General features: G+C 53.5%; 1 protein-coding gene across 1 annotated transcript in view; it reads right to left on the bottom strand.

The window, feature by feature from the left end:
• SPTB (spectrin beta, erythrocytic) overlaps positions 1-25711 on the bottom strand; it is a 118631-nt gene that overhangs the window by 22438 nt on the left and 70482 nt on the right. Inside the window, exons 3-18 of the mRNA XM_040975440.1 lie at positions 19838-19989; positions 18104-18277; positions 17201-17292; positions 16839-16919; positions 16501-16616; positions 15996-16108; positions 14815-15002; positions 12864-12981; positions 11755-11913; positions 10645-10947; positions 8754-8904; positions 7101-7962; positions 5757-5894; positions 1410-2166; positions 875-1077; positions 684-774 (exon numbers count right to left, since the gene is read on the bottom strand). Of these exons, the coding sequence (XP_040831374.1) occupies positions 684-774; positions 875-1077; positions 1410-2166; positions 5757-5894; positions 7101-7962; positions 8754-8904; positions 10645-10947; positions 11755-11913; positions 12864-12981; positions 14815-15002; positions 15996-16108; positions 16501-16616; positions 16839-16919; positions 17201-17292; positions 18104-18277; positions 19838-19989 (3698 nt within the window). The remainder of the gene's footprint in view (positions 1-683; positions 775-874; positions 1078-1409; positions 2167-5756; positions 5895-7100; positions 7963-8753; positions 8905-10644; positions 10948-11754; positions 11914-12863; positions 12982-14814; positions 15003-15995; positions 16109-16500; positions 16617-16838; positions 16920-17200; positions 17293-18103; positions 18278-19837; positions 19990-25711) is intronic.

The following is a 25711-nucleotide window of genomic DNA, read 5'->3' as shown; positions in this document are numbered from 1 at the left end:
AGTTGTGGATCATCCAGGCCCAAGTGGAACCCATCATGTGCAAGGCTAAGGCCGTGGCAAAGATATACAGAAGTTTAAAGAATCTTAAGATGGCCAGAGCATGAAGCCCTATGCGGTACTTGGTACTTGGCTAGGTCCTGAACCCTCAGAGACACAGGGCCCCGTGTGAAGACACAGGTAGGTTACTCCTAGAGCCAGCCCTGACCAGGGCCGCAGGGGATTTGAATTCAGACAGACTGCAAAAGGCTTGTGGAAAAAGGAATTGAAGGATCAATTTATTAAAAAAAAAAAAAAAAAGATTGAAATCCATGCCGTTTTTCCAGAGCATGCATCTCCCTGAACTCTTTCAAGACAGACACATGAAGTTCAAAATGGTTTGCACTCAGCCAGCCTCAGTGTAATTCTCTTTTCCAGAAACTTCTTCCAGCACTCAGGGACACAGAGGGCTCAGACCACTTTTGGAAGAATTCTGTTGGAAGACTCAGCCAATGCCAAGTTGACTTTTTTGAGATTTGGGGTTGGGGAGAAACAACCTTCGCAAAAGAAAAGATTCTAAAGGGGAAGTGAAGCCCCACAGAACCTCAAGGTCTCCGCCACCTCTCAGCGCTCAAAGGAGCTGGTTTCCCCCAGGGGCTTCTGGCCCCTCCTGCAAGGAAGCCCCCTGCCCCCAGCTTGTGTCCTACCTCTTTGCAATTCTGAAGGAAGTTCTGCAGCTCCAAGTTGTTTCTTAGCAGAACTGAGGCGTCCTGAGCTTTCTCTTTGTTCTTCCTGTGCCTGGATGGATTGGGGGAACAAAGCCAAGGTCACAGGAAGGCTAGGCTTGGGGTCTGTGTCCAGTTCCCCAGCCCTCACCCCACCAGGCCCCCTGTGGTACCTGTCTTCAATCTGCTGCACCTTCTCCTTGATCTTGGCTGAGTACAGGTTGCCCTGCTCCACCAGGCTGTTCCCAGAATGCACGGGACCCAGGATCTTATCCTGGTTGTTCTCCATGGATAGCAAAAAATCCTCAAACTTCCGGATGCCAGCCTCTGCAGCCTCCAGGGAGTCAGGGGGCTCCAGGTGTGCCAGAACATATTCCTGTGAAAAGAGCATTTGGACGGGGCATGAGGGTGATTAGCCAAGGTTGTGGCTGGGCACCTGCCACGGCCTTCAGGGCCAACAGCACCCTCAGGAGTTGTAATGAGGAAAAGGCATGACTCCCCCAGGCCTCATCCCTCCCCCAGCTGCAAGAGAGCCAGCTGCAAGGACGACTGCCCCGAGCTGGTCTAAGAACAAGACTTAGAACCCATGGCCGGCAAAGGCACAGTTAGTGGCTCCAGGGAGTGTCTGAGGTGGGCAACACACCTGGAGATTTGCCACAGTGCTGCTGTGCCCACAGACCCCCATCTCCGGCCCCGAGTGTCCTCTACCTGATTGCTGAGGATGCTTTCAGCCTGCTTGGCATCTTTCTGGAACTCCTGGAAGCCAAGGCACTGAGCAAGGGAGTGGCTGCGTCTCTCCCACATCTGGTGCAGGGCATCCCAGCCAGTGTCTAGGCCCTCCAGCCGCTGGCCCAGAAGCAGGTACTCTGGGTCTGTCTGGCCCTGGGTCACCTTCTCCCCAGAAGCCTTGACGTGCTGGAAGCTCTCTTGGTGCCCATCGATATCATCCTTGATGGCCTGGTGATACTGCAGGAGCTGCTCGGCCTCCGGGAGTGACTCAGGCATGTCCTCTGAGGCCACAGCCTTCTGGGCCATGGACAGCCAGGTCTGAAAGTCATCCAGGTCCTGCAGGAAGGCCTGCAGCTGGCTGGCCTCTCCCAGGGAGGCCTCCTGGCCTTGCAGGGCCTGCTGCAGGCCCTGCCATAGCTCCTCTACGTACTCTTGTCGCTTGCTGATGTCTTCCTTCAGCTCAGGATGTGACTCCATCAGTCGCTGCGACTCCCGCTCCAGAGAACCCACCCGGGCCTGGATAGCGGCCACATCACGCTCCAGCCCCGACAGTTTCCGCTGGATGGCGATAACGCCGGCCAGGTCCCGCCCCAGGTCCTTGGTGGACTCCACCACTTTCGTCTTGTCCATGATCCACTTGCTGGTCTCCTCGCAGTCCACACAGTAGTTGTGCACACGCAGGGCCGAGTCCACTGCCTCCCGCCGCTCGGACACCATGGCCTGGAATTTCTGCCACCTGCAGGATGGAACACAGAACCGGGCGGGGGAGACAGAGAGATCGCCTGTTCCTTAACTCTTCCAATATTTCCCATGAGTCTTCCCCATAATCCTTAAATACTGCAAAGTAAGTGATGGAGCTAGCACTGGTAAGTGAGCTGAATTCACAGAACCCAGCCGATCAGACTTACCCAATCTGGACCCAATTTACCCAGGACAGACACATGGCCAGGTGTCAGTCTGCTCTCATGCTTGGCAATGTGCAAGCAACAGCGTGATTGTCTGGGAAAGCAAAGAGGCTGCACACTGGTAGGGTTTTGGGCTAATGAGGACAGCACCCCCAACTTATAGCAGTTTGATTTAGTTTTCCATTTTATGAAAGCAATACACACTCAATAGGAACTTTAGATTTCGGATTTGGATCTTTCCTCAGGATAGTGAAAGGTAACATGGTCCTCTTGCAATGTCAGGCAGAGGCAGCAAACAGACCTCCCAGTGAGCCCCTCCAAACATGAGAGGACTAACAGACAGGGAGCTGTGTGACTGAATATGACATTCAGTGAACTGGCTGTGTTCTGGTCATTTTCCATTTACAATGGATGTAAAGTATGGGGTTGTGAGCACACGTACTCCAAAATTTAAGGTTCCCAGCTGCCCTGGAGGAACCGTGCAAATATCCAAGGCTGCATTCCAAGTGTCCCAGGGCCTGAAAAGAAGATCACCTGCCGTCTGGGATAAAAGGAACTGGCAAAAAAGAGGGGGGCCCGGCGTGGTGGCGCAGTGGTTAAGGTCCTCGCCTTGCATGCCTGGGATCCCATATGAGTGCCGGTTCTATCCCGGCAGCCCCGCTTCCCTTCCAGCTCCCCACCTGTGGCCCGGGAAAGCAGTTGAGGATGGCCCAAAGCTTTGGGACCCTGCACCCGCATGGGAGACCCGGAAGAGGCTCCTGGCTTCGGATTGGCATAGTATTGGCCGTTGCACTCATTTGGGGAGTGAATCATTGGATGGAAAATCTTCCTCTCTGTCTCTCCTCTCTGTATATCCGCCTTTCCAATTAAAAAAAAAAAAGAGGGGAAGAAAGGGAGGGGAGGAGGAGGAAGCATGCAATTCCCAGCCTTCAGGTGCAGTGTTGCCAGGGAACAGGTGTCTGGGAGTGAGGCTTGGTCTGTGGCATCTTTTCTGAAGCAGTTGCCCATCAAGTCACGCCAGCCCACTCAGGGACAACTCCACTTGGTACTCCAGGTACCCATTCTGCCCCACTGGAATATGCAGAGCATTCAAGAAGGTGCCGAAGGCTCATTTACTCACTGACCCCCATCCTCTTAGAAGCCATTTCCCCTACCCCGCTCTCGGAGTCTAATGAAGAGAGATCGGCTCTGGGAGAATAAAGACTGAACCACAGCTTGCCTTGTTGGAGTGTTTGATGAGAGAAAAATGAAACTCACAAGCTAACTATAGCATAAAGGACCAGGCACACAGCACACACAAGGCAGAGAGGAGAGAGGGAGCAAGATGGGCGAGGGCAGGAGGTGGCATCTGGAGATCTCAGCACCTGCATGGGAGTGGGCTCTGCCATCTTTGTATCTCTAGCACCCAGGGCATACAGGTGGACAGGGTAGGCAGGGCACATCATGGGTATGTCAGAGCAATGGCAGCCAGTGTGGTCTAAAAAGCAGTTCTGCAGAGATGAGGGGACACAGTCTGGGAGGGGCTGAGGCACCTGCACTTTGGAGAATGCACTGGAAACTGGGAGAACGGAGCTGAAGATATTCTCCAAGTTGGTCTGACATCAATTATGAACTGATAGTGAGGGGCTCCTGGGAGAGCCATGCCCTGATGCTTTCTGGTCTTTCCATTATTTTGGTGGCCTCACTGCACAGAGGAGCAGGCTGTTGTCTGTCTCCCAAAGCCACACATTCCCCCTACACTGCTCTGCCTCCCATATGAAGCTGACTGAGCCGTTTTAGTCTGTATCACTCAGGCGGTCTGGGGTCCAGGCTCAGTCCAGGGCTCAACAAGGATGGATTGCTTGGTACATCATGCATTCAGAAAATGATGCTCATACATTAAGTGTTTGGATGACTCATGCACCAGGTTGGGCAGAAAAATTTCAGTTGTGTTCCTGTTCTCTTATCACCCATTTATCATGTAGCTATCCTGTGCCTTGCTCCAGGCACTGACCTAGGCATGGGGGAATTCAAGCAAGAAGAGAATAAAGTCCTTAAGTAGGCAGAGACAAATCAGCAAGCCAGAATCTGCACTGGCGCTGTGGCACGGTGGGTTAGGTGGCAGGAAGGCAGGATGAGACGAGGGTAGAGGAGGACAGTTGTTCTAAAAGACTCATGGACAGGCCCACACATGAGAAGAGACTCGGGAGTGTCCATGTCTCGGAAGGGCAGGCCCGGAGTCGAGGTGCACAGACCCCAAGCAGGCAGATTTTCACTTACTACAGGATCATGTGCTCCAGCCCCGCATCATGCCCCAGTCCCAGGCACCCCAGGTCAGGTGGGGTAGCTGCATTGGTGAGGGAGCGAGCTTTCATTCCCAGCCACGTTGGATGGCATTGTGAGTGGATGGCAAACCTTCTTTCTGGTTCCTCCCTCCTTCCCTCCCCTCAGAATGGCAGGTGCCTTGGCAATTTCCATGTGGGATAATCATGATTTAGGGACATGCAGAGATCACCATACCCTGAACACAGCTTGCATGGCCAAGCTCTTCCCGTCTGGGAATTTCTCTGGTTTGGGTTTGCTCGAGTTTCTCTCCAGTTCTACACCTCCCCACCCGCCACCAAATCCATCCATCTCTTTCACACACACACATAGCCTGCCAGCCTAATGGAGAGCCAGAGGTTTCTCTGTGCAAACAGCAGAATCACAGCAGAAGCTCCAGAACCATGGGTGTTACGACAGTCATCACCTCTCTTCCAGTGAGTGGCTCTCCATCACCCCGCTTCCCCCACTTAGGCTCCCAACAGCCCCCACTGCGCCCGATCTTCTCTTGACAATCGAGTCTTCTCTAAGCCCGTGTTCCAGGTGGCCTCGGGATAAGCAGGAGGGAAGGAACCAGGGGAACTGGGAGGTTGGGTGAGGGTTGGGGGCAGCACATGGTCCTACATGTGCAGGGAATGCAGCCATTTGTTACATCCTCTGAGCTCCTCCAGGAACAAATGGGCAATTACTCTCAGCTTTGAAAGCAACCCCACCCCTAGCACACACACACTATGGCTCCCCCAGGCTTACGGCAGCTCTGATCATGAAGTTTGCTCGGAGCTCCTTCCATCAAGCCAGCCTCATTTTAGCATGGGCAGGAGCTTCCTTTTAAGGACAATTCTCAGCGAGCAATGTTCCCTACCCAAGGAGGTCTGGGTAAGCATGGCATGAGGACCTCCTGGCTGCATTATACCCACAAACATACATGTGCACCCCCTGTCCCCACCACCCCACAAACCCTGGGCTGCTCACTGCACACTGACAGCCTCCCTCCTTGCTTCTACAAGGTCCAGTGGCTGAGAGAGACAGGGATGTCGGGGGTACACATGGCACCCTTGGGGGCGGGTGGCAGGTGCTTGGAGAAGGTCTCACCAGCTCCCAAGCCCCCGGCTCAGCCCACCTGGAGTTCAGGTTGTCCTGGTACTGCTTCACTTCACCGCTGCGTGGGTGGCCACTCTCCATTAAGCTGTTGGCCGCCAGGTTCACATCATCAATCTGCGTCTTCAGCGTCTTCATCTCCTGGTCCAGGATGTCGAACCTGACATGGACAGAGAAAATGAGGTTCATGGGGGCGGCCACAGACACGGCCCGCCAGTGGCCACCCAGTCTCCCAAAGTTCTTGTTTCTTGCTCCAGCTCCCACACATGCTTATCCAGGTGAGGTGGGTAGGTGGGGTGGGGTAAGGAGACAGGTGTGTAGGTACACCCCATTTTTCCCATCATGGTTTAGTGTTCTCAGGATCAGGTTAGATGACAGCTGGTCATGTGTTACCTCTGGCTGCAGTGAAGAGAAGAGGACTGCGAAGAGATTCCAGCAGGGGCAGGGCACCAGTCAACAATGGCATCTGCTGCCCTTCATTGTTCCAGCTGCCACCCTCCCTCCCTCCATCCTTCTCCTCCACACCTTAAGCCAAGGATGCCCTCCCTAGCCAAGGGCTCCATCGTGGGGTGAGAAGGGGCTGCGGGGTTTATGGCTGTGAAAGCTCCCTCCAGGAGGGGAGAAGCCCAGGACCCTAAACAGAGCAGAAGCACCTTAGCACCGCAACCCTGGAGTTGGCATACTGGCTGCTGAGAAGCCACACAGATTGGGGCTCGCTGCCCACTGGGTGCTGATGGAATCAGAACATTGAAAAGGAGACTGGTCCCTCAGATTGGGTCTCTATGGCCCCTGGAGGGTTCTGGGACTTAGGGGAGGTCACAGTAAGGCTGGAGTGGCAGGATTCCTGCTGCCCCACCCTGATATCCAGGGCAGCTTGGCTTTCCCTCTGGGTTGTTAGGGGTCCATGAAGGAAGGGACATTTCCTTCCCTAAAAAATGGAATGAAAGGAAGTTTGTTTTGGTGTGAATTTTGAATTCCATGCATGTTTTCTCATAATATGAATTTTTTTCCCCACAAACTTCTTAGAGACCTTCACAGGCACAGATTTCAAATTTCAAATTTTTTTGCACCCAAATCAACTCATATTGTTCATGAACTTTGTGGAGTCCCTGTGCCCCGTTCTTTGAGCAAAGCCTGCTGTGGCTGCAGAGCTGTTGGACCCCAGACCCAAATCTCTCTTGGAGAACCAAGAGCGAGGAGGGTGAAGTGTCCTAGATCAGCAGGGAGCCAGGATAAAAGCCAAGCTTCCCAAAGCCTTGGGTTTGTAGGCCAGCACTTCTCAGAGAGGCTCTTGCTGTTCCGAGGCTGAGCCACACTGGCTGGGCTGCAGTGTGTGGTGGGGGAGGAGAAGTCTAGGGGCTCTGACCTGTGCTGGACCACCTCCAAGTCCTCCAGCGTGTCCGGGAGCTCCATCTGTTTCAGCCACTTCCTCTTCTCGCCCATCCACAGCTCACAAGCATCCGTTTCCCCGAACACCGTGTACAGGTCCAGGGCGTCCTGCAGCCTCTGGCGGCGCAGGTCCGCTTGGGCCACCACCTGCTCATAGAGCTGGCGGAGTGTCTGCAGCCGGTTGGTCACTTCCGGGGAGTCCTGGGGAAAGTCCTGAGCCTGCTGCTCCAGGTGTTCCATCACCCCACGGCTCTCCTCCAGCTCTTCCAAGAAGTCCTTGTGTTTCTTGCCCAGGGCCCGCGTGGCACCTTCATCCTGCCCCACGTCCTCACCCGAGAGCAGCCGGTGGGCATCCTGCAGCCAGGCCTTGAGGTCGTCAGCGTCACCCTGGAACTGGAAGAAGTTCTCAGCATCCTGGAGGTTCTTCTTGCGGAAGGCCGCCAGGTCCTTGAGCTTCTCCCATTGCTCCGACACCTCCCGGATGCGGGTCTCAATCTGCGGGTGCCCAAACTGCTTGCGTGCCACCATGCCCTCGGCCTCACGGAAGATCTGCTCCAGGTGTGCGTCAAGCCCGCGCAGCTCGTCCTCGAAGGCCTTGTGCTTGCGCTGCAGCAGGAGCACGCTGGTCAGGTCCTTGCAGTAGTCCAGCGAGGAATAGATCTGCTCCTTCTCCTTGATCCAGCTCTCGGCCTCGTCCATCTCCCAGAAGAACTTCCACAGCCTCTTGGACTGCTCCAGCTGTGCCTTGCGCCCGGCCGCCATGTTGCTCAGCTCAGCAAAGCACTGTTCTAGGTGGCTGACCCGGTCCTGGATGACCTGCGGGTCACAAGGCTGGTACCCTGCGGGGAGGCGGGTTTGCAGAGAAAGACAGGAGGAATGAGGACTGGGGTTGAGTTCTCAGTAGAAATGCACAACAGGAAATTGGCCTTGGTGAGCTCAGCAAAAACATGCAGGAGATTATGTCCAGGATGAGGTGCTTAAGACCTGATAGTAGCATCCCACCCTGCCTCATCACAACCTCACTAGCAAGAGAACCGACAGTGGACGATGCCTGCTGGGGAGCGGTGAGGGCTCACGAATGCCTTTCTGATGACAGATGACCAAAGCAGCTGCCTGCTCCCCAAAGAGTTTTTATTCACCTTCAAGCTTCTTTTCCCAGCAGTGCTTGGACAAAGAAACAGAATTCTCAATGTGGATCCAAGAAGATGCATGATGGGTGGGCTACTTGAGCCACAGGATGGCGCTCAGGCTTTAGCAGCCACAAGGGCAGGGCCTGGCGCAATGGTTCAATGGTTAAATCCCCACCTTACAAGTGTCAGGATACCACATTGCAGCCGGATTGTGTCCTGGCTGCTCCACTTCCTCTCTAGCTCCCTGCTTACAGCCCAGGGAAACAGAGGATGACCCAAAGCTTTGGGACACTGCATCCACATGGGAGACCTGGAAGAAGCTCCTGGCTCCAGGCTTTGGATCAGCTCACTCTGGCCATTGCGGCCATTTGGGGAGTGAACCAGCAAATGGAAGATCTCTCTGTCGCTCCTTTTTCTCTGTAAATCTGATCTGCCTTTCCAATAAGAATAAATAAATCTTTACAAAACAGAAGCTGCAAGGGTGACACGTTCGACCTCACCTTTGCCCTCGGTGAACTGCAGGGTAGCCGCAGTGATGGCCTTCACCTTGTCCCCCTGGATGGCAATGTCAGCCTCCATCAGCTTATGCTTCTGCAGCAAGTCCTCAACCTCCAACAGATGCTTCCCAAAGTCGGCAGACAATAGGTGAGCCTGGCAGGGGAAGCAGAAGGGAAGAGGCCTCCACATCAGAACAAGAGATCCCTCCAAAAGCTGTGTCAGGTACAAGAACGCCTGAAAACACCCTTGGCTGGGACTGGTGTTATGCAGCACCAGCATGCCCTATGGGTACCCATTCGGGCCCCAGCTGCTCTACTTCCAATCCAGCTCCCTGCTCACGGCCTGAGAAAGCAGCAGAAGTTAGAGCAAGTACTTGAGCCCCTGCCACCCACATGGCAGATCCGGATAAAGCTCCTGGCTTCAGCCTGGTCCAGTGCTGGCTGTTGCTGCCTGCTGCTCTCTGCTGTCTGGGGAGTGTATCAAGCAGATTGAAGATTTCTCTGTCTCTCCCCCGTTCTCTCTGTAATCCTTTTTTTTTTTTTTAAAACTGCTCTCAGAAAAATGGGTTAAAAGAATTTTTTGTGCAAAAAAACTAAAATGCATCTATGTTTTTTCACATGATACATTTTTTCATGGCAGAGACTTTAAAAACACTTTTGCACCAAAATAAATTTGCCTTTTAATTCAACGTCCCATAACCTTTTCGAAGTGCCCATAACCTTTTTGAAGTGTCTGACCCAGGGTGAAGAGGATGCTGTTGGAGAATGAGGGGGTAGGGAAAGGAGCTCAGAGCAGGTGTTCATTCCTGGGGGGATGCTTTAGAATTGTCCACAGGCTGCCCTATGGGAGCTCAACCGCACTTGCCTCAAGGACTGGGGCCCAGGCACGTACATTTAATTTTTTTTTTTTTTTTTTTGAGACGCAGGAAGAGGAACAAGCAGAGAGAGCCAGCCATCATCCACTGCTACTTTACTCCCCAAACACTTTCAACTGCTGCAGCTGGGCCTGGCCCAGGAGCTGGAAATTCAATCTGGGTCGTCAAGTGGGGTGTCAGGAATCCACTACTTGAGTCGTCTTCACCTGCTGCCTCCCATGGTATATATTATTAGAAGTTAGAATTGGGAGCCAAGACAGGACTTGAGGCCAGGCACTCTGATGAGGGCTGTGGGTATCCTAAGAGGCATTTGAACTGTCAAACCAAATGCCCGGCCTTAACATGTGTCATTTTAGAAAGTTCTGTGGGGACTGGTGCGATAACTTAGCTGTCTAATCCTCCACTTGCAAGTGCCAGCATCCCATTTGGGGGCTGGGTTATATCCTGGCTGTTCTAGTTCCCATCCAGCTTTCTGCTTGTGGTCTGGGAAAGCAGCAGAGGATAGCCCAAAGCCTTGGGACCCTGCACCCCATATGGGAGACCCGGCAGAAGCTCCTGGTTTTGGATTGGCTCAGCTCTGACCATTGTGGCCATTTGAGGAGTGAACTAGTAGATGGAAGACCTTTGTCTATCTCTCTTATCTGTGCATCTGTTTCAAATACATCAATATTGAGAGAGAGAGAGGCTCCATGGTTGGTGTAACGTGTACCCTTAGTTAAGACCCTCCCCTTGCAGAGGGGGAGCCGTGAATTCCCCAGTTGCCTCTATGTGGCGAGGGGTCTGACTTTGGACCAGAGTTTTGGGTCCTGATTAGCATCTGTGACCATGAACTTCCAACCTCTGGGTTGCTGGAGTTACTGTGGACCTGGAGGGTGACATCAGCCTGGAATACAGAGAGCCAAGCAGGAGACAGGCAAAGGCCATTAGGACCTGTGCTGTCTTTGTTTCTGTTTTGACTTAGGGATGTGATGGGTGATGGAGGGTGTCTAGTTGGTGGGGTGTTGGGGGCCCTGGCCCACCTTGATCTCGTCCATCCAGTCGATGCTATGCAACATGTCCTGGAAGAGCTTCTGCAGTGTCAGGGTGGTCTCGAGCCGGCGGCGCCGCGCCTGCAGTAGCTCCTGCAGGTAGCTCCACAGACGCAGCACGTTGTCCTTGCGGGCCGTGACGCGCTTCTGGTCGTGGTAGTTCTCCTTCTCCAGCTCCTGCGCCAGGTCCTCCAGCGCCCGCACCCGCTCCTCGTAGGCGGCTGTGTCGGTCTCAATGGCCTCGTGCTTCTTCTTGGCGGCCTCCACGGCTGCCAGGTCATACCCAAAGTTATCCTGTTCCCAAGGAGTAGAGCAGGAAGGCCTGGGTGAGACTCCGCTGGGCTCAAATACAGAAGACTGACAGGTGTCACCGGTGTAGCCGTGGAACCACAGCAATGGGTTAGTTCGCCTACCTTCTGGCATCTGATCTTATCAGAACCAAGTTCCCCAAATCCAGTGTCCCCACGAGGACCTCTCAGGCAGCTGGTGCCTTTACCGCCTGTGAACTCCCCACAGAGCCCTCTGGGGGCCGCTGGCTCTCCAGGCCTGGGGCCGGCGGTAGGGGGCAGCTGGGAACAGATGGTCTACCCACATGCTATCTAGGGCGCGTGTCCACCCTCAGCGTTATCCCCTTGCTGGACAGAATTTAATTTGATTCCAAGCTCTAAGTGGGAAGGAGCAGATGCTCTGATTAAAAAAAAAATCAGCTCTGGGGGGCAGTTCTTAGCTGGTAAAATATCAGGCTACCTCAAAAACTTCACAGAATAATCGAATGAAAGCAAAGCTTTGAACAAACAACTCTGAAATCCATCCATTGCTCCTACCCAACACACAATTTCAGGAACTTTCTGGAAGCCTCTGGGGCTCAGCGTCCACAAGGCAAGGCACCTCTCACAGATGAGGCATGCTCTGACTTTGCTGCATCTCCTGGGAACACCTGTAACCCCTACTTCTGGGAAGCCACGGGTTCACATAAGACAACACGAAGGGCTTAAACGGGAGTCTTGGGTGTTGGCCTGCAGAGCACAGGGAGGGCTGAGCAGGGACTCCAGTCACACTGGGAGTGGGGGACCCTCCTGCCATCCCCATGTGCCCCGTTACCTGGGCCACAAGGCGCTGGTTTTCATTGAGCCAGGTCTCCCTCATCGCAGCCTTCCGGTCAAAGCGCCGTGCCAACTGCTCTAGCTTCTCCTGCCGGATGAGCTCGCTCCTGAGGGCCAGCTCCCGCCGGTACTCGGCTTCCTCCAGGCTTTCCCAGGCCTGCGTGAGGGGCAGCAGGAGACTCAGGGCACAGGAGAGACACCTGGGTGTGGGGGAGGGCTTCCACCTCTTTCAGCTGAGCCTCTGGGAGTTCAGGCATCCAAGCAAAGTCTGGGGTTCTTGGTGGGGCGGGTGAGGCTCAGGCAAGCCAGTAATGGCCTTTGGGTTTTACGGCTGGCCCAACCAAAGATTCGCGGAGCTAGTCAGATCTTTTAGTGCTTTCTTCCCCAGACAAAACGTTTGTGCAGAAAAGGGAAGGAAAATGTAAGTTTATTGTGGGGCAAAAACTGTATGGAAGGCCACGCACAGGAGCCAGTGCCATGGTGTAGCGCACTAAGCCTCTGCCTGCAGTGTCAGCATCCCACAAGGTTGCAGGTTTGCTTCCTGGCTGCTCCACTTCCAGTCTAGCTCCCTGCTAACATGCCTGGGAAAGCAGCAGAAGATGGCCCAAGTCCTTGGGCCCCTGCACCCACATGAGAGACGCAGAGGAAGCTCCTGGCTCCAGCCTTTGGAACAGCCCAGCTTTGCCGTTGTGGCCATTTGAGGAGTGAAACAGGAGATGGAAGACCTCTCTCTCACGTTCTCTGTCCTTTCTCTGCAACTCTTTAATCTTTTTAAAAAGGAAGCCATGCATAGCTCTCCTTCCCCTACCCTCACCACGAGACACACAAGTGTGCATTTCCCATCTGAAGATCCCCACAAAATGTTTTTCACCTGTCTGGTTCCCTCTAACAGAACATCCAGGTGAGCTTGCTTCTGTTATAAGCAGGCTACAGGAGCAGCTTCAAAAGGCAGACTCTAATTCAAGGCAGGAGTGTAGGCTTGTGACCTCGAGGCACCAGGTGCGCAGATATCCCTAGGAACCCCCCAGAAAGAGTGGGGTGCCCAGGGTCGGCTCCCCGGCTCCCTCTCAGGCACACCGCAGGGTGGCATGGCCAGCAGCACCGTACCCGGTTGATGTCGGACACCAGCTTCCCGTCGTGCGGCGTGTACACTTTCTGGTTGTTGGCTCTCATCCGAGACTGGATGGTAAAAAGCAGGACTTCTAGATTCCCCTTCTCCTGAAACCTGCGCAGGAGACAAAGACCGGAAGTTGGATCCTCGGCGCCCTCACCTTGCTCATGTCAGCAGGGGTCCCTGGCGTCTGAGAGCTGGGAGAGCAAAGTGTAATTTCTTTCTGTGAAAATAGCTCTCGTTCCCACCGGCTGAGATGAAGAAGGGTTTTGTTTTTGCTTCTTTTCCCTCAAACCAACCAGAGAAAACAGTGGGCTGCCACAGCTTTTAGCCTTTGCTTCCCAGAGGAATGGCTACATAGAACATTCTGGTAACTTCTATCAATGTCAGCTGCTACCAGTCAATGCAGGAAACCCTTTTCTGCTCTGCAAAGGGTAAAAGCTTCTGACCAGAGGCTCAATCTGGTTTTCTTTTTGCATTTTATTGAACGAGTCAGCAAATCCCGGAAGCCGCATTAGCCAGGTGAGAACCGAATGTCCTGAAAGCTAATTGCACCTGAGTCCTAATGGGCAAACCCTGGGAAGTTTCCAAAGAGGGTAGCGAGGGGGCTCTGATAGGACTACAGGTGTAATACACTAGAATGGGCAGCAGGGGGCATGAGTGGCACCAGGGGCCCAAGCTCCAGGTCACAGCATACTGATACCACCCACTTCCAGCTCCTCAAAGTGGTAGCTGAAGATTCCCAGTTTGGGAACAGACTAATAGATCTCCACGTTCCCAAGCAGGTAGAGGGCCGAGCTCCGAAGCACTGTCTACACAGCCAAGTGCATCCGCCTGGGGTGCAGTGCTGGCTACATGGCTAGGCATTGCCATCTGTACTGAACTGAGGTAAGTGTGGGTTAGTGTCAGATCAGAAACCAGATACTTGTTTCTAGCACATGCTAGACCAGGGTCTCGCCTTTCCACCATTCTGAATCATAAATGGGAGAGTGGCAGAGGGATGAGGAAGGGACAAAATGGAGGGTTCCACCGGTGAGCTACAGACCTGTCTCAGGGGAAATGGAAAAGCTAATGGCAAGGAGTTGGACTGCCCATAGGTTTGTTGTGCACGAGCATGCCCAGACGCATGCATGCTTGTCTGGTTGTGTGTCCATTCAGATATCTGTGTGCATGCCCAGTTGTTCCAGCACATGTGTGTAGGGCTGTGCAAGCAGGTGCGTGCAAGCGTGTCTGTGTCAGAGGGCATGAGTGCCTGTGCTGCAAGTTTTCACGGCTGTGTGTGCATGCATGTGTGGGTGGGGGAGACGTCCTGAGGATCAGGCTTAGCGCTCTGCCGAGCAGCAGTGACAGATGGGAAAGAGGAGCATGCAGGAGCATCCACAAAGCCACACACGGAGAGCCTGGCTGAGAACTCCAAGGTCACTGCCAGAAAACCACCCAGAGCCCAGGTGAGACAGAGCGTTGCTTCCCAGCACAGATTCTTCAAAGCCACTTGGAAGCCCGAGATGTCCCTCTGCGTCCCCTTGGGGGCCTGCGTTGGGAGCACTGTCTCTGAGTTGTGCCCAAATAGCTCCCCTAATCACCCCCCTTTAGGAGAGTTTCCAGGGGAAGGATACTTCAGAGCCTCCAAGATGTCTTAAGGTATTAATCTTCTGTTACACATGGCTAACATGCTCCAAGGACCAAGGCAAGGTTGTAGAGAAAACAGGCTATGAAATCGGCTCCCAATACAGGACTGGGGGGTGGGTCTGACAGTGTGCAGAGCTAAACCCTCAGTACTCATTTGCCACCAGCAAGTAGCCAGGGAGTAGTGTGATGAAGAGGGAGCCTAGGACTGGGGGCAGATGTGCGGATCCCTAACCCAGGCCAAGGTGCTCCGCCTGGCCTGCAGGGGCATGCAGTTTCTCAGGCCCTGCCACCCACTCTCCTGGGTGCCAGGGCACTTACTTGGGTGGTTTCTCCACGGTGCGGTAGGTGCTAAAGGCCTGCAGCTGCTGCTGTACCCCAGCCAGCGAGTTGGCAAACTTGCGGTTGTTGAGGACGGTGATGGTCTGCTCGATCCAGGTGAGCAGGTCAGAAGCCAGGCCGCTGTACTTCTCAATCATCTGCTCGGTCTCGATGGCGTGGTCAATGACCTATGGAACCACCTCATCAGCAGGACCATGCCATCGGGGTGTGGGGCAGGAGTCCAGCCACATGGACCAAAAGCGGGGTGTCCAGAAGACAAGGTGGGTTGTTCCAGGTTGGGTCTGTGGCCTGAGCCCCAGGGGTGGACTGGAGGTGAGTGACACTCAGGGACTTCCCCTAAGCCCCCCACTCTACAGATGGGTAAGTTTGCTGTGCCATAATACTGGCCACTAGCAGGGCCAGGATTTCGTTTGAGATGCATCTTAGAAAGGGAGGGCTGCCACGTGCCGGGCTTTCTGAATGCCAGGCAGGCACACAAGGATGAGTAAGAGAGGGCAGCTAATCTACCTGTAGTGCCAGACACCAATTCATGTCCTGGCTGCTCTGTTTCCAACCTAGCTCCCTGCTTATGGCCTAGGAAAGCAGCCAAGGATGCCTCAGGTCCTTGGGCCCCTGCATCAGTGGCTCCTGCTCTGGCTTTTGACCAGACTAGCTCTGGTTGTTGTGGACATTTTGGGGAGTGAATCAGCGGTTGGAAGATCTCTCTCCTTCTCTTTTTCTCTAACTCAAATAAATCAATCTTTAAACGGGGGTGGGGAAGTGAAAAATACTCCCTACCCTGGAGGAACCAGCAACCCACCAGGGAAAAGAACCTGCATGAGATCTTGTGCAGTTGCATGCTGGCTCCTGGTACACTGTGGGAACAAACCTAAGAGTTCTGAAACTGCCATAAGCAAGCCCAGCAAACGCCTGTGCCAGCTCTCGTGGGGATGCTATAGGTGCAACAGACCATGAGCCTGCTTGGGAACTCCACGTGGGAGCCCTCGACAAGGCCCTGCAGGAAGTTGGGGCTGCGTGTCTGTACCCCTGTGCCCCACCCCTGCCTACTGCAGCTGCGAGTCTGGACACCCAGCTCTTCAGATGGAGTGTGGCTGCCACGGAGCATGGCTGCTGTGGGGTATGGCTGGCATAGCCGCCATGGTTCCAGAGTGGCTCAGTACCTTGCCGACACGCTTGCCCTCCACGGCCAGCACCTTCATCTTGGAGAAGTAGTGATAGAATGCCACCACATAGGTGATGATGGACTTCTCATCGGGGTTCTCTGTGAAGACATCTGCAAGGGCGAAGGGTGCTTGCTCAACTCCCACCCAGGGGCCAGAGGGCCAGGCTCCCAGAGCTCAGCCTGCCAGTCCTCCGGCTTGAGCTTCAACTCTGGGCCCCACATGACAACCCACAGGGCACGAACATAAGAATACAAGATCAAGGGCTCAACAGAGCAATAGAACCACACAAGCATCGTGGCTTGCAGGAGAGGGAATCGAAGTCCACAGTGAGTCTCGCGACAGACAGGTGAGGTTCCAGGGACCAATCCGCCTCTGCCCCACGACCTTGCACCTGCAGCCTGCCTGCTACACCACTGGCCCGGCTCACTCCAGCATTGTGAATTCTTCTCTCATCACTGCAGGTGAAGGCTGGCCGGGGGAGGGGGGGGGTTGGGAGGCTCACCTTCAGGGTCAAGCAGCGGAATGATGCCCAGCTGGCGCTCAGCCACGTCAAACGCATGCTCCAGGTTGTGGCGGGCGTTGGAGTCCTTCAGCTTATCAAAGTCGATCAGGTCAGGCCTGCAGAGGACATTGGACTGTGAAAACAGAGCAGCTACGCTCTTGCTTCCTGCTGGGGTGACTAGTAAGGCAAGCCTGGCATGGGACAAGGACTCCTGGCTGTGGCAAGGAGGTGGCCAGGCAGCAGAGGAGAGAGAGGGAGACAGCTGTGAGCATCAGGGTGAGAGGAGCACGTGTCCCACCAGCCCCAGGGACACTGCCTCGATGGCTCCCGCTTCTTACCGGTGTTTGTGGATCAGCGCATTGAAAGCCAGGCCATCCTTCCAGCTGGAGGTGAAGTTGGTGACATTGACGTGGGGGTAGCTACAGCCAAGAGATATGTGAAGAGCTAAGAAACAGATCTTTGATGACCCCAACTAAGGGCTCCTAGGCTAGAAGGATGGAGCTATCCGTTTTTGATTCGCTTCACCATCAAGGGTATGACCCCAGCAACTGCAGGCAAGAATCCTGGATTCCAGGCTTTCACAATAAAGAATCAGGGGAGGGCACACTCTATATCCATCATGACTGTTGATGTTCAGTGTGTGCCTTGGGGGACGGATGAGGGGCAAGAGACAGCCAGTGGCTGCTCTGCAGGTGCGTACCCTGCTGTCTTCATCTGACACCATAAGAGCAAAGCATCCTTGGCTGAGCGGGTCTCCCGGCCTTCCTGGGTCTGGACAACGATGTCCTGAATCTGAGAAGAGTGGGGAGAGAATGAGGGGAAGCGCATTTGCACCTGGATCTATCCCTTCCTGCTTCCCTCCTCCAGAGGCAGCACCATTCCAACAGCAAAACCACACCCTGAGGCCCTGGTCCCTTCGCTGCCACCGAGCAGCCAAGCCAGCATAGGGCTGGCTGTCTATGGTCAGAGCAGATCACTCTAATCTCAGGATGCTGAGGCCTCCCCATGGAGGCTGAGAGCCAGACACGTTGGACAGTGTTGCATGTTCATTCATCACTCCTCTTGCCTTTTTGGTCTTCCCAATTATGCTGTTATTATTGCTTACTGCGTTCCACTGATGCAGAGTGAGACTGGTCACCCAGGACAGCTGGGATGGGGTCTTCAGGCTATCTTCTCCCCTGGACCTCATCTCCTTAGGTGAACAGCTTTCTGTGCCTCAACCAACAGTTGTCAGGCCCTGTCTTCCCTCCCTCACCCTTCCTAAACTTCCTAACGATTAATCTGGACCTCAAGCTTCAGGGTGAAGAGAGACAAGTTTTTGATTGTCATTTCAGAATCCAAGAAGTTACATGTGTGAGGTGAGGAGGGATAAAAAAGCAGGTCTTCCTGTGAGATCTTAATCTAGCTACTCCAGGATCTGTTTCCCCTCTCTGAAGGCCACCCCATGGGCCAGGCAGCTCCCCCTGAATGTCAGATCTGTGGTGATGCAGAAGATGCCTGGCTCCTCGAGCAGCTTTTTGCACACCTCCCCCACCCAGAGCAGTCACACTCACTCACACCTTAGTCCATGAGAGTACAGGCTGCTGGGTGGCTCGGGACCCACCTGGAAGCGGAGGATGATGGTCCAGATGAGGCCCAGGACCAGCCGGTGGTTCCCGTCCACTATATCGTGGGAGCCCATGTTCTCCAGGTGTACCCGCTGCTCCTTGAGGAACTGCAGGGCCTTGTCCACGTTCTCCAGGCAGTGGATGCGCATCTTCCCCTTGGTGGGCTTAGGCTGGGGGACAGCGGGCAGCCCACCCCGTGGGCATGCAGTGACTGCATGGTCATACACACACACACACACTCTCTCTCTCTCTCTCTCCCTCTCCCGGAGGCAGCTGGCTGCAGCAGCTCCTGCCATCAGCACCCGCCACCTTCCACCTTCCAGGCTGAACTCCAAGTGCCACCACCATCATTCATAGTCCTCTTTCTGTCCCTTATCTCAGACACTCAGAGCATGGCCACCAGGCTGCACCAGTGCCCACTGAGAGGCTGACAAGTAACATGAACTCGGCAGACAGTTAACGGAGGACTTGCAATGCTACAGGTGCAGTTCTAAAGAACTTTGACTATGGGTCACAGGTAAAAATGACTTTTAACTTAGTGACTGATAATGTAGCCAATCCTACCACCAACACCCTTTCCTGACAACCTCAGCCCCAGGGGACCCCAGAGGTGTCTCTGAATACTTCATCAGGTACAAGTGCCATCGCCACCCGCTTTGCACCTGGGGCAGGCCAGTTAGGCTCAAGGGGCATAACCAAGTATGGAAATGAGCCAAAACAAAAACCAAAACCCATGAATCTCCATCTCTCTTGGGCAACAGTGCTTCCAAGGGCAGGGAGAGAGAGACAGTCGGGAGGGCCTCCAACTAACCTCTGCTGGCAGCAGGGTTGAGCTGCTCAGAGGAACGTAAGCTTCTGCCAGCAACCCAGAGGTCTTATCCTACCCAAGGAGGCTGAGGGCCGGGGCTGTGCAGGTTGGTCAGGGATGCCTAAACCCCACGAGAAAGTCAGGAACTTGACATCGGGGTGGTCATTTGGTTTACAGTGAAGGTTTCAGTCAAGATACCTGTGACACATATCAGCATGCCTGGATTCCAGTCCTGGCTCGAGCACCTGATCTTATCTCCCTGCTGATGCAGACCTGGGAGGCAGCAGGGATGGCTCAGGCCACTGGGTCCCTATCACCCACTGAGTTCCTGCCTGTGACTCAGTAGTAGGCATTTGGGAATTGAACCAGAATGTGGATCTCTGTCTCTGCCCGCTCCCTTTTCTCCTCTTTCTTCTCACCTCTCCCCTCTCAAACCACATATTTAAACAAAGAATTCTCCTTCTGCAATGCTGGCATCCCACATGGGTGTCAGTTCGAGTCCCAGCAGCTTCACTTCTAACCCAACTCCTTGCTAATGGCCTGGGAAAGCAGCAGAGGATGGCTCAAATTCTTGGGCTTCTGAACCCATGTAGAAGACCGGAAGAAGCTCCTGGCTTCAGATCAGCTCAACTCTAGCTTTTGTGGCTATTTGGGGAGTGAACCAGCAAATGGAATCTTTCTCCCCCTCTCTTTCTCATTCTTTGTTGTAGCCCTGCATTTCAAAGAAATATCAAAATAAGTAAATCTTTAAAAAATGTTTAAAGAGCTCCACATTGACTTTTGGAAGTAGCAAGAAAGGGGGTGATAGGACCAGAGAACCCAGACGCTGCCCACTGTTAACTGTTGGGGTACTCAGAGCAAGGAGCCCGGGGGGGCGTGAGAAAGGCGGCACCCCAACCCCAGGACCAGGAAAGGGCTTTACCAGTGTCTCCCCGGAGAGCACCTCCAGCAGTTTGATCAGCATCCGTCCATCTCGCAGGTCCTTGTAGAGGTCAGTGATACGACAGGAGGCACGAGCCAAGTGCGAGTTGACCCACTTGGTGAAGGTCTTTTTCTGAACGACTTCCCGCTCATCTGGGTGGGGAGAAAAAAGCCCTGGGTGAGGTGCCCTACATTGGCAGGGCCTAGGTGACATGGGGCCAAGGGGTGTCACCTTGATCCTGGGGTTTCCTGAAGCCTGGTGGAAGTAGAGGATGGACTTCCTCCACCTGCTTCCTGGTAGCATCTGATACATCACGTGCAGTCAGGACTGAGACAATGATGAGCTCACCCCCACCACTGCTCCATGTTCTGTGCTCAGCGCCCAGACTCCTCTATTGCAGCCATCTGCCCCCTGAGCCAATCAGAATATTTTGGGTTGTGCCACTGATCTAAGATCTCAGTGTTCCATTTATGCATCCATGCATGCATCCACCTACTTCCTGCCTATCTGTCCATCCATCCATCCATCCATCCATCCATCTATCCATCCATAGACTCATCAGTCTGTTCATCTGTCCATCCATTCATCCACCTACTTCCTGCCCATCTATCTGTCCATCCATCCATCCTCCTACCTATCCACCCATCAGCCTGCCTATCCATTCATCTGTCCACACACATCTGCCCATCTATCCATCCTCAGACTCATCAGTCCGTGCATCCATCCATGTATCCATGTACCCATCCATCTACCTACCTATCCATCTATCCACCCACCCATCAGTTCGTCCATCCATCCTACCCATCAAATATTCCCTCACCTAAAATGTTCTCTCTCGGTCCCTCTCCTTCACTCCATGGCCCCTGGCCCAACTCCTAGGCATCTTTTAAGAGCCAGCATACATGATGCTCTTCATGAGAGCTTTTCCTAACCCTCTGGCCTAGGGTGGCTTTCTCCTTGTATCCTGACCCTGCAGTTAGGGTACATCTCACCTACAAGATTGTGGGCTCCTGTACCCAGGGAATACCGTCTGGCTTTCCTCCCTGTCCCCAAGGCCTGCAGCCTCACAAGTGGCATGTTAAGGATTAAGGATCCTGAAGGCTTGGGGCTGCAGGTCCATTGCATTACACTCTCCTTTTCACCCCCTAGGCTGGCTGGCATCCTCAGCCCTTCATGAATCAGCACCTGCTCAAACCAACCTCCCAGCCGAGCCACACAGCTTAGGTGGGAAACTTCATGGTATCTCCATATACACAAATATTAATGCTGGAGGATAGAAGAGTGAGAGAGAACCAAAAGAAAGGAGGGGGAGGGCAGTGGAAATAATGAAGAAAAAGGATGTCAGGAAAGAATTAAAAAGCAAGATAGAACAGTAGGCACGCATTCAGTGCTGTGGTTATGAAGCTGCTTGGATGGCTCATATCACAGATCCGAGTGCCCAGCTGCAGTCCTGGCTCCTCCGCTTCCGATCCAGCTTCCTGCTAATAGGCACCTACTGAGGCAGCAAGTGCTGGCCCGGGTACTTGGACCCATATGAGACCCCTGGCTCCTGGCTTGGGCTTGGCCTAGACCTTGAAGCTGTTGTAGACATCCGGGGACTGAACCAGCCTTTCAAATAAACATGATTTTTAAAAATGGTTTTCAGGGGCCAGTGCTGTGGCCCAACAGACTAATCCTCTGCTTGCCATGTCCCAACTATTCCACTTCTGATATAGCTCCCTGTGTATGGCCTGGGAAGGCAGCAGAGGATAGCTCAAATTCCTGGGTCCTTGCATCCATGTGGGAGACCCAGAAGAAGCTTCTGCTTTGGATCTATTCAGCTTTAGCTGTTGTGACCATTTGGGGGAGTGAATCAGTGGATGAAAGCTCTCTCTCTCTCTCTCTCTCTCTCTCTCTCCTTTCCTCTGTAAATCTGTCTTTCAAATAAAATAAGTAAACATTAAAAATGTTTTTCAAAAGAGAGAAACAGCAGGAGAACAAAAGAGAAGGAAGCCTCCCCATTCTACTTGTTTCTGGAATGGTTTGTGAACACTGATTCCTGGGAACTTGGATTTGGGGAGTCAGGCAGGAGCTGATGGGACAGAGGGACTGGGCCTGGGGGCTGTGGAGTACCCCCACCCCCAGGACGGCCCACGGCAGGGTGGGTCAGAGCCAAGGCAGGAAGCAATGGTGACGGTGTGGGAGCCATCAGAACAGTGGAAAGATTGGCCTTTTAAATGACTGAACCTCTGCTTTCCCAGCCACACAGGCGCTCAGCCGGCGCTGCCTCAAGGGCATACCGCTGGCAGCTCCCGAGGCTCGGCTCGCCGCAGCGCGTTCCTTCCTACTCCGGGGCTATTTTTGTGTAACAGTGTTAGCAAAGCAGACTTTTTATTCGTCTGCTCATTCATTCAGCAAATGTTTCTTGCATACCAGTGGGAGCCAGGCTCCGGGTGGAGGTGGGGACTCCAAGGACAAGACAGTCGGGCTGCCTCCCTGCACCACAGACTCTGCCATCACCAGGACCAGTGGGGATGAGGAATCTCACAGCTCTGATCTGAGCTGGACTCCCAGGAAGAGGGCCAGTCCGCCTACTCGCTGCACAAACCTTAGAGGATCCAAGATGACCATGGCCTTCATTCCTTCCAGGCCTTTTGGCAGTTTCAGCAGCGGGGAAAACCTTGACTCTTTTTCAGCAGCAAACTGAGCTGTTTCCCTGGTGGCCACTGCCTACTTCTGCCAAGCCCACACTAGGATGACACACTAGATGAAGAACTACCCTGCACATGCCGGGTAGGCTCAGATTTGACAGAACCAGCTGCCATCCCGCAGGGCCTTCCCTGAGAACCAGCTCTGCCTTTGATGTGGCTCTTCCTTCCCTTCCAACTCAGGGTCTGGCCCCTTCCTTCTTTTTCCTCTTTTTCCTATCATGAAGAATTCCCCCAAAATTCATGTCCGGGCACTGACACCTGTTTGGGCCTGAGAAAGGGAACAGAAATGCGATCAGCTGGGTACATTGAGATTTCATCCTCAGCTGCTGGGATGGCACAATGTGTGGGTGCCTGACGACTGAAAAGCACTGCTAAGCCATCGCAGGTGCCATGGCTTCAATGTGTCCTAAGAAGTTCAGGTGGAAAAGTCACCCCCCAAATTCATCCAGTCACGGGATTTGAGGTGGAGCCTGGGGGAGTTCACCAAGACTCCACAGGGGCCTGATGGCTGTGTAAGAAGCAGAAGGGCTAGCATCTGGCCTGGCAGCTACCATGTGGCCTGGGATGCCATCTCCCATCCCAGAGTAACCGGGATGGAGTTCTGGTTTCACTTCCAGTTCCAGAATCCTACTGACACACATCCCTAGAGGCAGCCTTTGCGTGCCTGCCACCCATGAGGGAAGACCTGGATTGAGTTCCAGGGCCCTGGCTTCGGCCTGACCTAGCCCCGGCTGCTTTAGGCACTTAGAGTATAAACCAGTGGGTGGTAGGTGGTAGATTGTGTGTGTGTGTGTTCATGTTTCTCTGTCTCCTTTTTTTTTTGTTTTAAAGATTGATTTATTTTTATTACAAAGTCAGATATACAGGGAGGAGGAGAGATAGAGAGGAAGATCTTCCGTCCGATGATTCACTCCCCAAGTGAGTGCAACAGGCGGTGCTGTGCTGATTTGGAGCCAGGATCCAGGAACTTCCTCCAGGTCTCCTACACAGGTGCAGGATCCCAAAGCATTAGGCCATCCTTGTCTACTTTCCCTGGCCACAAGCAGGGAGCTGGATGGGAAGTGGAGCTGCTGGGATTAGAACTGGCACCACATGGGATCCCAGCAAGTTTAAGGTGAGGACTTTAGCCACTAGGCCATGGCGTTGGGCCACTCCCTTCTTCTTCTTCTTCTTCTTTTTTTTAAGATTTATTTATTTTTATTGGAAAGTCAGATATATAGAAAGGAGGAAAGTCAGGGAGGAAAATCCTCCATCCAATGATTCATTCCCCAAGTGACCGCGATGGCTGGAAATGAACAGATATGAATCCAGGAGCCTGGAGCCTCTTCCAAGTCTCCCACACAGGTGCAGGGTCCCAAGGCTTTGGGCCATCCTCGAATGTTTTCTTGGGCCACCCTCAACTGTTTTCTTGGGCCTCAACCAGGAGCTAGACAGGAAGCAGGGCTGCTGGGATTAGAACCAGCGCCCATGTGCGATCCCGGCATGTGCAGGGCAAGGACTCCAGCTGCTAAGCTACTACACCGGGCCCTCTCCCTTTCAAGCAACAAATTTTAGAAAAAGGAAAGGGCTGCCAAGCCTGCTGCTCTTTCTCCATGAGATTCCCTCCCCCCTTGTTATGACACAGCACAAGGCTTTCACCAGAGACCAGCATGACCACTTGGCTGCTCTAGTCTCTAGAACTGAGAAGTCACTAAATCTCAATCCTTTGAAATAATGTGGCATCAAGGACACAGATATCAGCTGGGAAGTCACAAATGGTGCAGTTTGGGCTGCAGGCCCAGATCAAGCAGGCTCCCAGCTGCCTTCATATGAAAGCTGAGGGAAGGAGCAGGCACTGTGGCATAGAGGGTAAAGCTGCCATCTACAGCACCAGCATCCTATATGGGAGCTGGTTCATACCCCAGCTGCTCTACTTCCAATCCAGTTCCCTGCTAATGCACCTGGGAAAGCAGTCAAAGATTGTGTAAGACCTTAGATCCCTGCACCCACATTGGAAGACACAGAAGAAGCTCCTGGTTCCTGGCTTTGAACCAGCCCAGCTCTAACCATTGCAGCTATATGGAGAGTGAATCAGTGAATAGAAGATGTGTGAGTGTGTATCTTTCTCTCTGCAACTCTGCCTTTCAAATAAATGATCTTAAAAAAAAAAGGTTGGGGGAAAAAAATCACCCAGAAGCCCCAGCACCGAGACCACTTGGCAGTGCTGAGAGCTGGGGGAGCTTCCCAGAGGCCTGGGATCATGTAAAGGAGAGGAGAGGCCCAAGGTGGAGATCAATGTCCATTAGCTTGCTTCCTCCCGCGGCTCCACACTGACACACTCAGCACACTCTCCCTCCATAGCCAGATGCTCTGCAGAGCCTTCCCAGTGTGGGACAGGTGTCTGGCCTGCAGCCAGCTGGGCTGGGAGCTCCAGTTGGGCATGCACTCATCAGCCTCCTATTTCCAGGGGACCCAGACCCTCCTGCACAGTGGAAGGAGGCCTCAGCAAGGCCTGGCCAGGAGCCAGGCTTTATCTCCAGAGCCCTAATCCTGGGCAAACTGGAAAGGGCAGCAGTCACTCAGCATGAACAGGGGCACAGGCCATGCTGCCATCACACCTGGACCTCCCAGCTCCTCTTCCTCTCCTTTCCTTCCCAGGCTGTGTGCATCCTCACTTCACCCTTGGCCCACCACACCCTCACTTGTGTGTTCATGAGCAACTTGTGGCCAGATTGTTGGTCTGCAGTCCTAACAGGTGCAGCCATCTCGGGAAGTGAACCAACGGATGAAAAATCTCTCTCACTTTCAAGTAAATGAATAAATAAGCCTTTAAGAAAATAAAAAAAGAAGGGAACATGTGGAAAGTATGTTTGAAATAGGATGAGGCAAACATCGAGTAAGAAGCTAAGAGATTTAGATTTAATTCTAAAGGCAAAAGGAACCATGGAAGATGTGGCAAGGTCACGTTCTGAAATACAGCCAATGATTGGCTCTAGAACCCTCATGGGTACCCACACTCGCAGATGACCCCTTAGGTCATCACAGCTGGCGCAGTGTCTGCAGGCGAGCCATACACCTCCTACAGTACACTTCCGGTCACCCACCGAGGGCTTCTGATCCTGAATACAGTGTTAACACCACATACCTTGTTGTTATCCTGAGTTGTTCGGGGAGTAACGACAAGAAAAATCTGTCTCCATTCAGT

The sequence above is a fragment of the Ochotona curzoniae genome, unplaced genomic scaffold (genome assembly GCF_017591425.1).
Source record: "Ochotona curzoniae isolate NIBS_2020 unplaced genomic scaffold, NIBS_Ocur_1.0 contig_2688, whole genome shotgun sequence".
In the NCBI taxonomy this organism is placed as follows: Eukaryota; Metazoa; Chordata; class Mammalia; order Lagomorpha; family Ochotonidae; genus Ochotona; species Ochotona curzoniae.
Note: the sequence above shows the minus strand (reverse complement) of the source record. Positions and strands in the feature narration are given on the sequence as shown.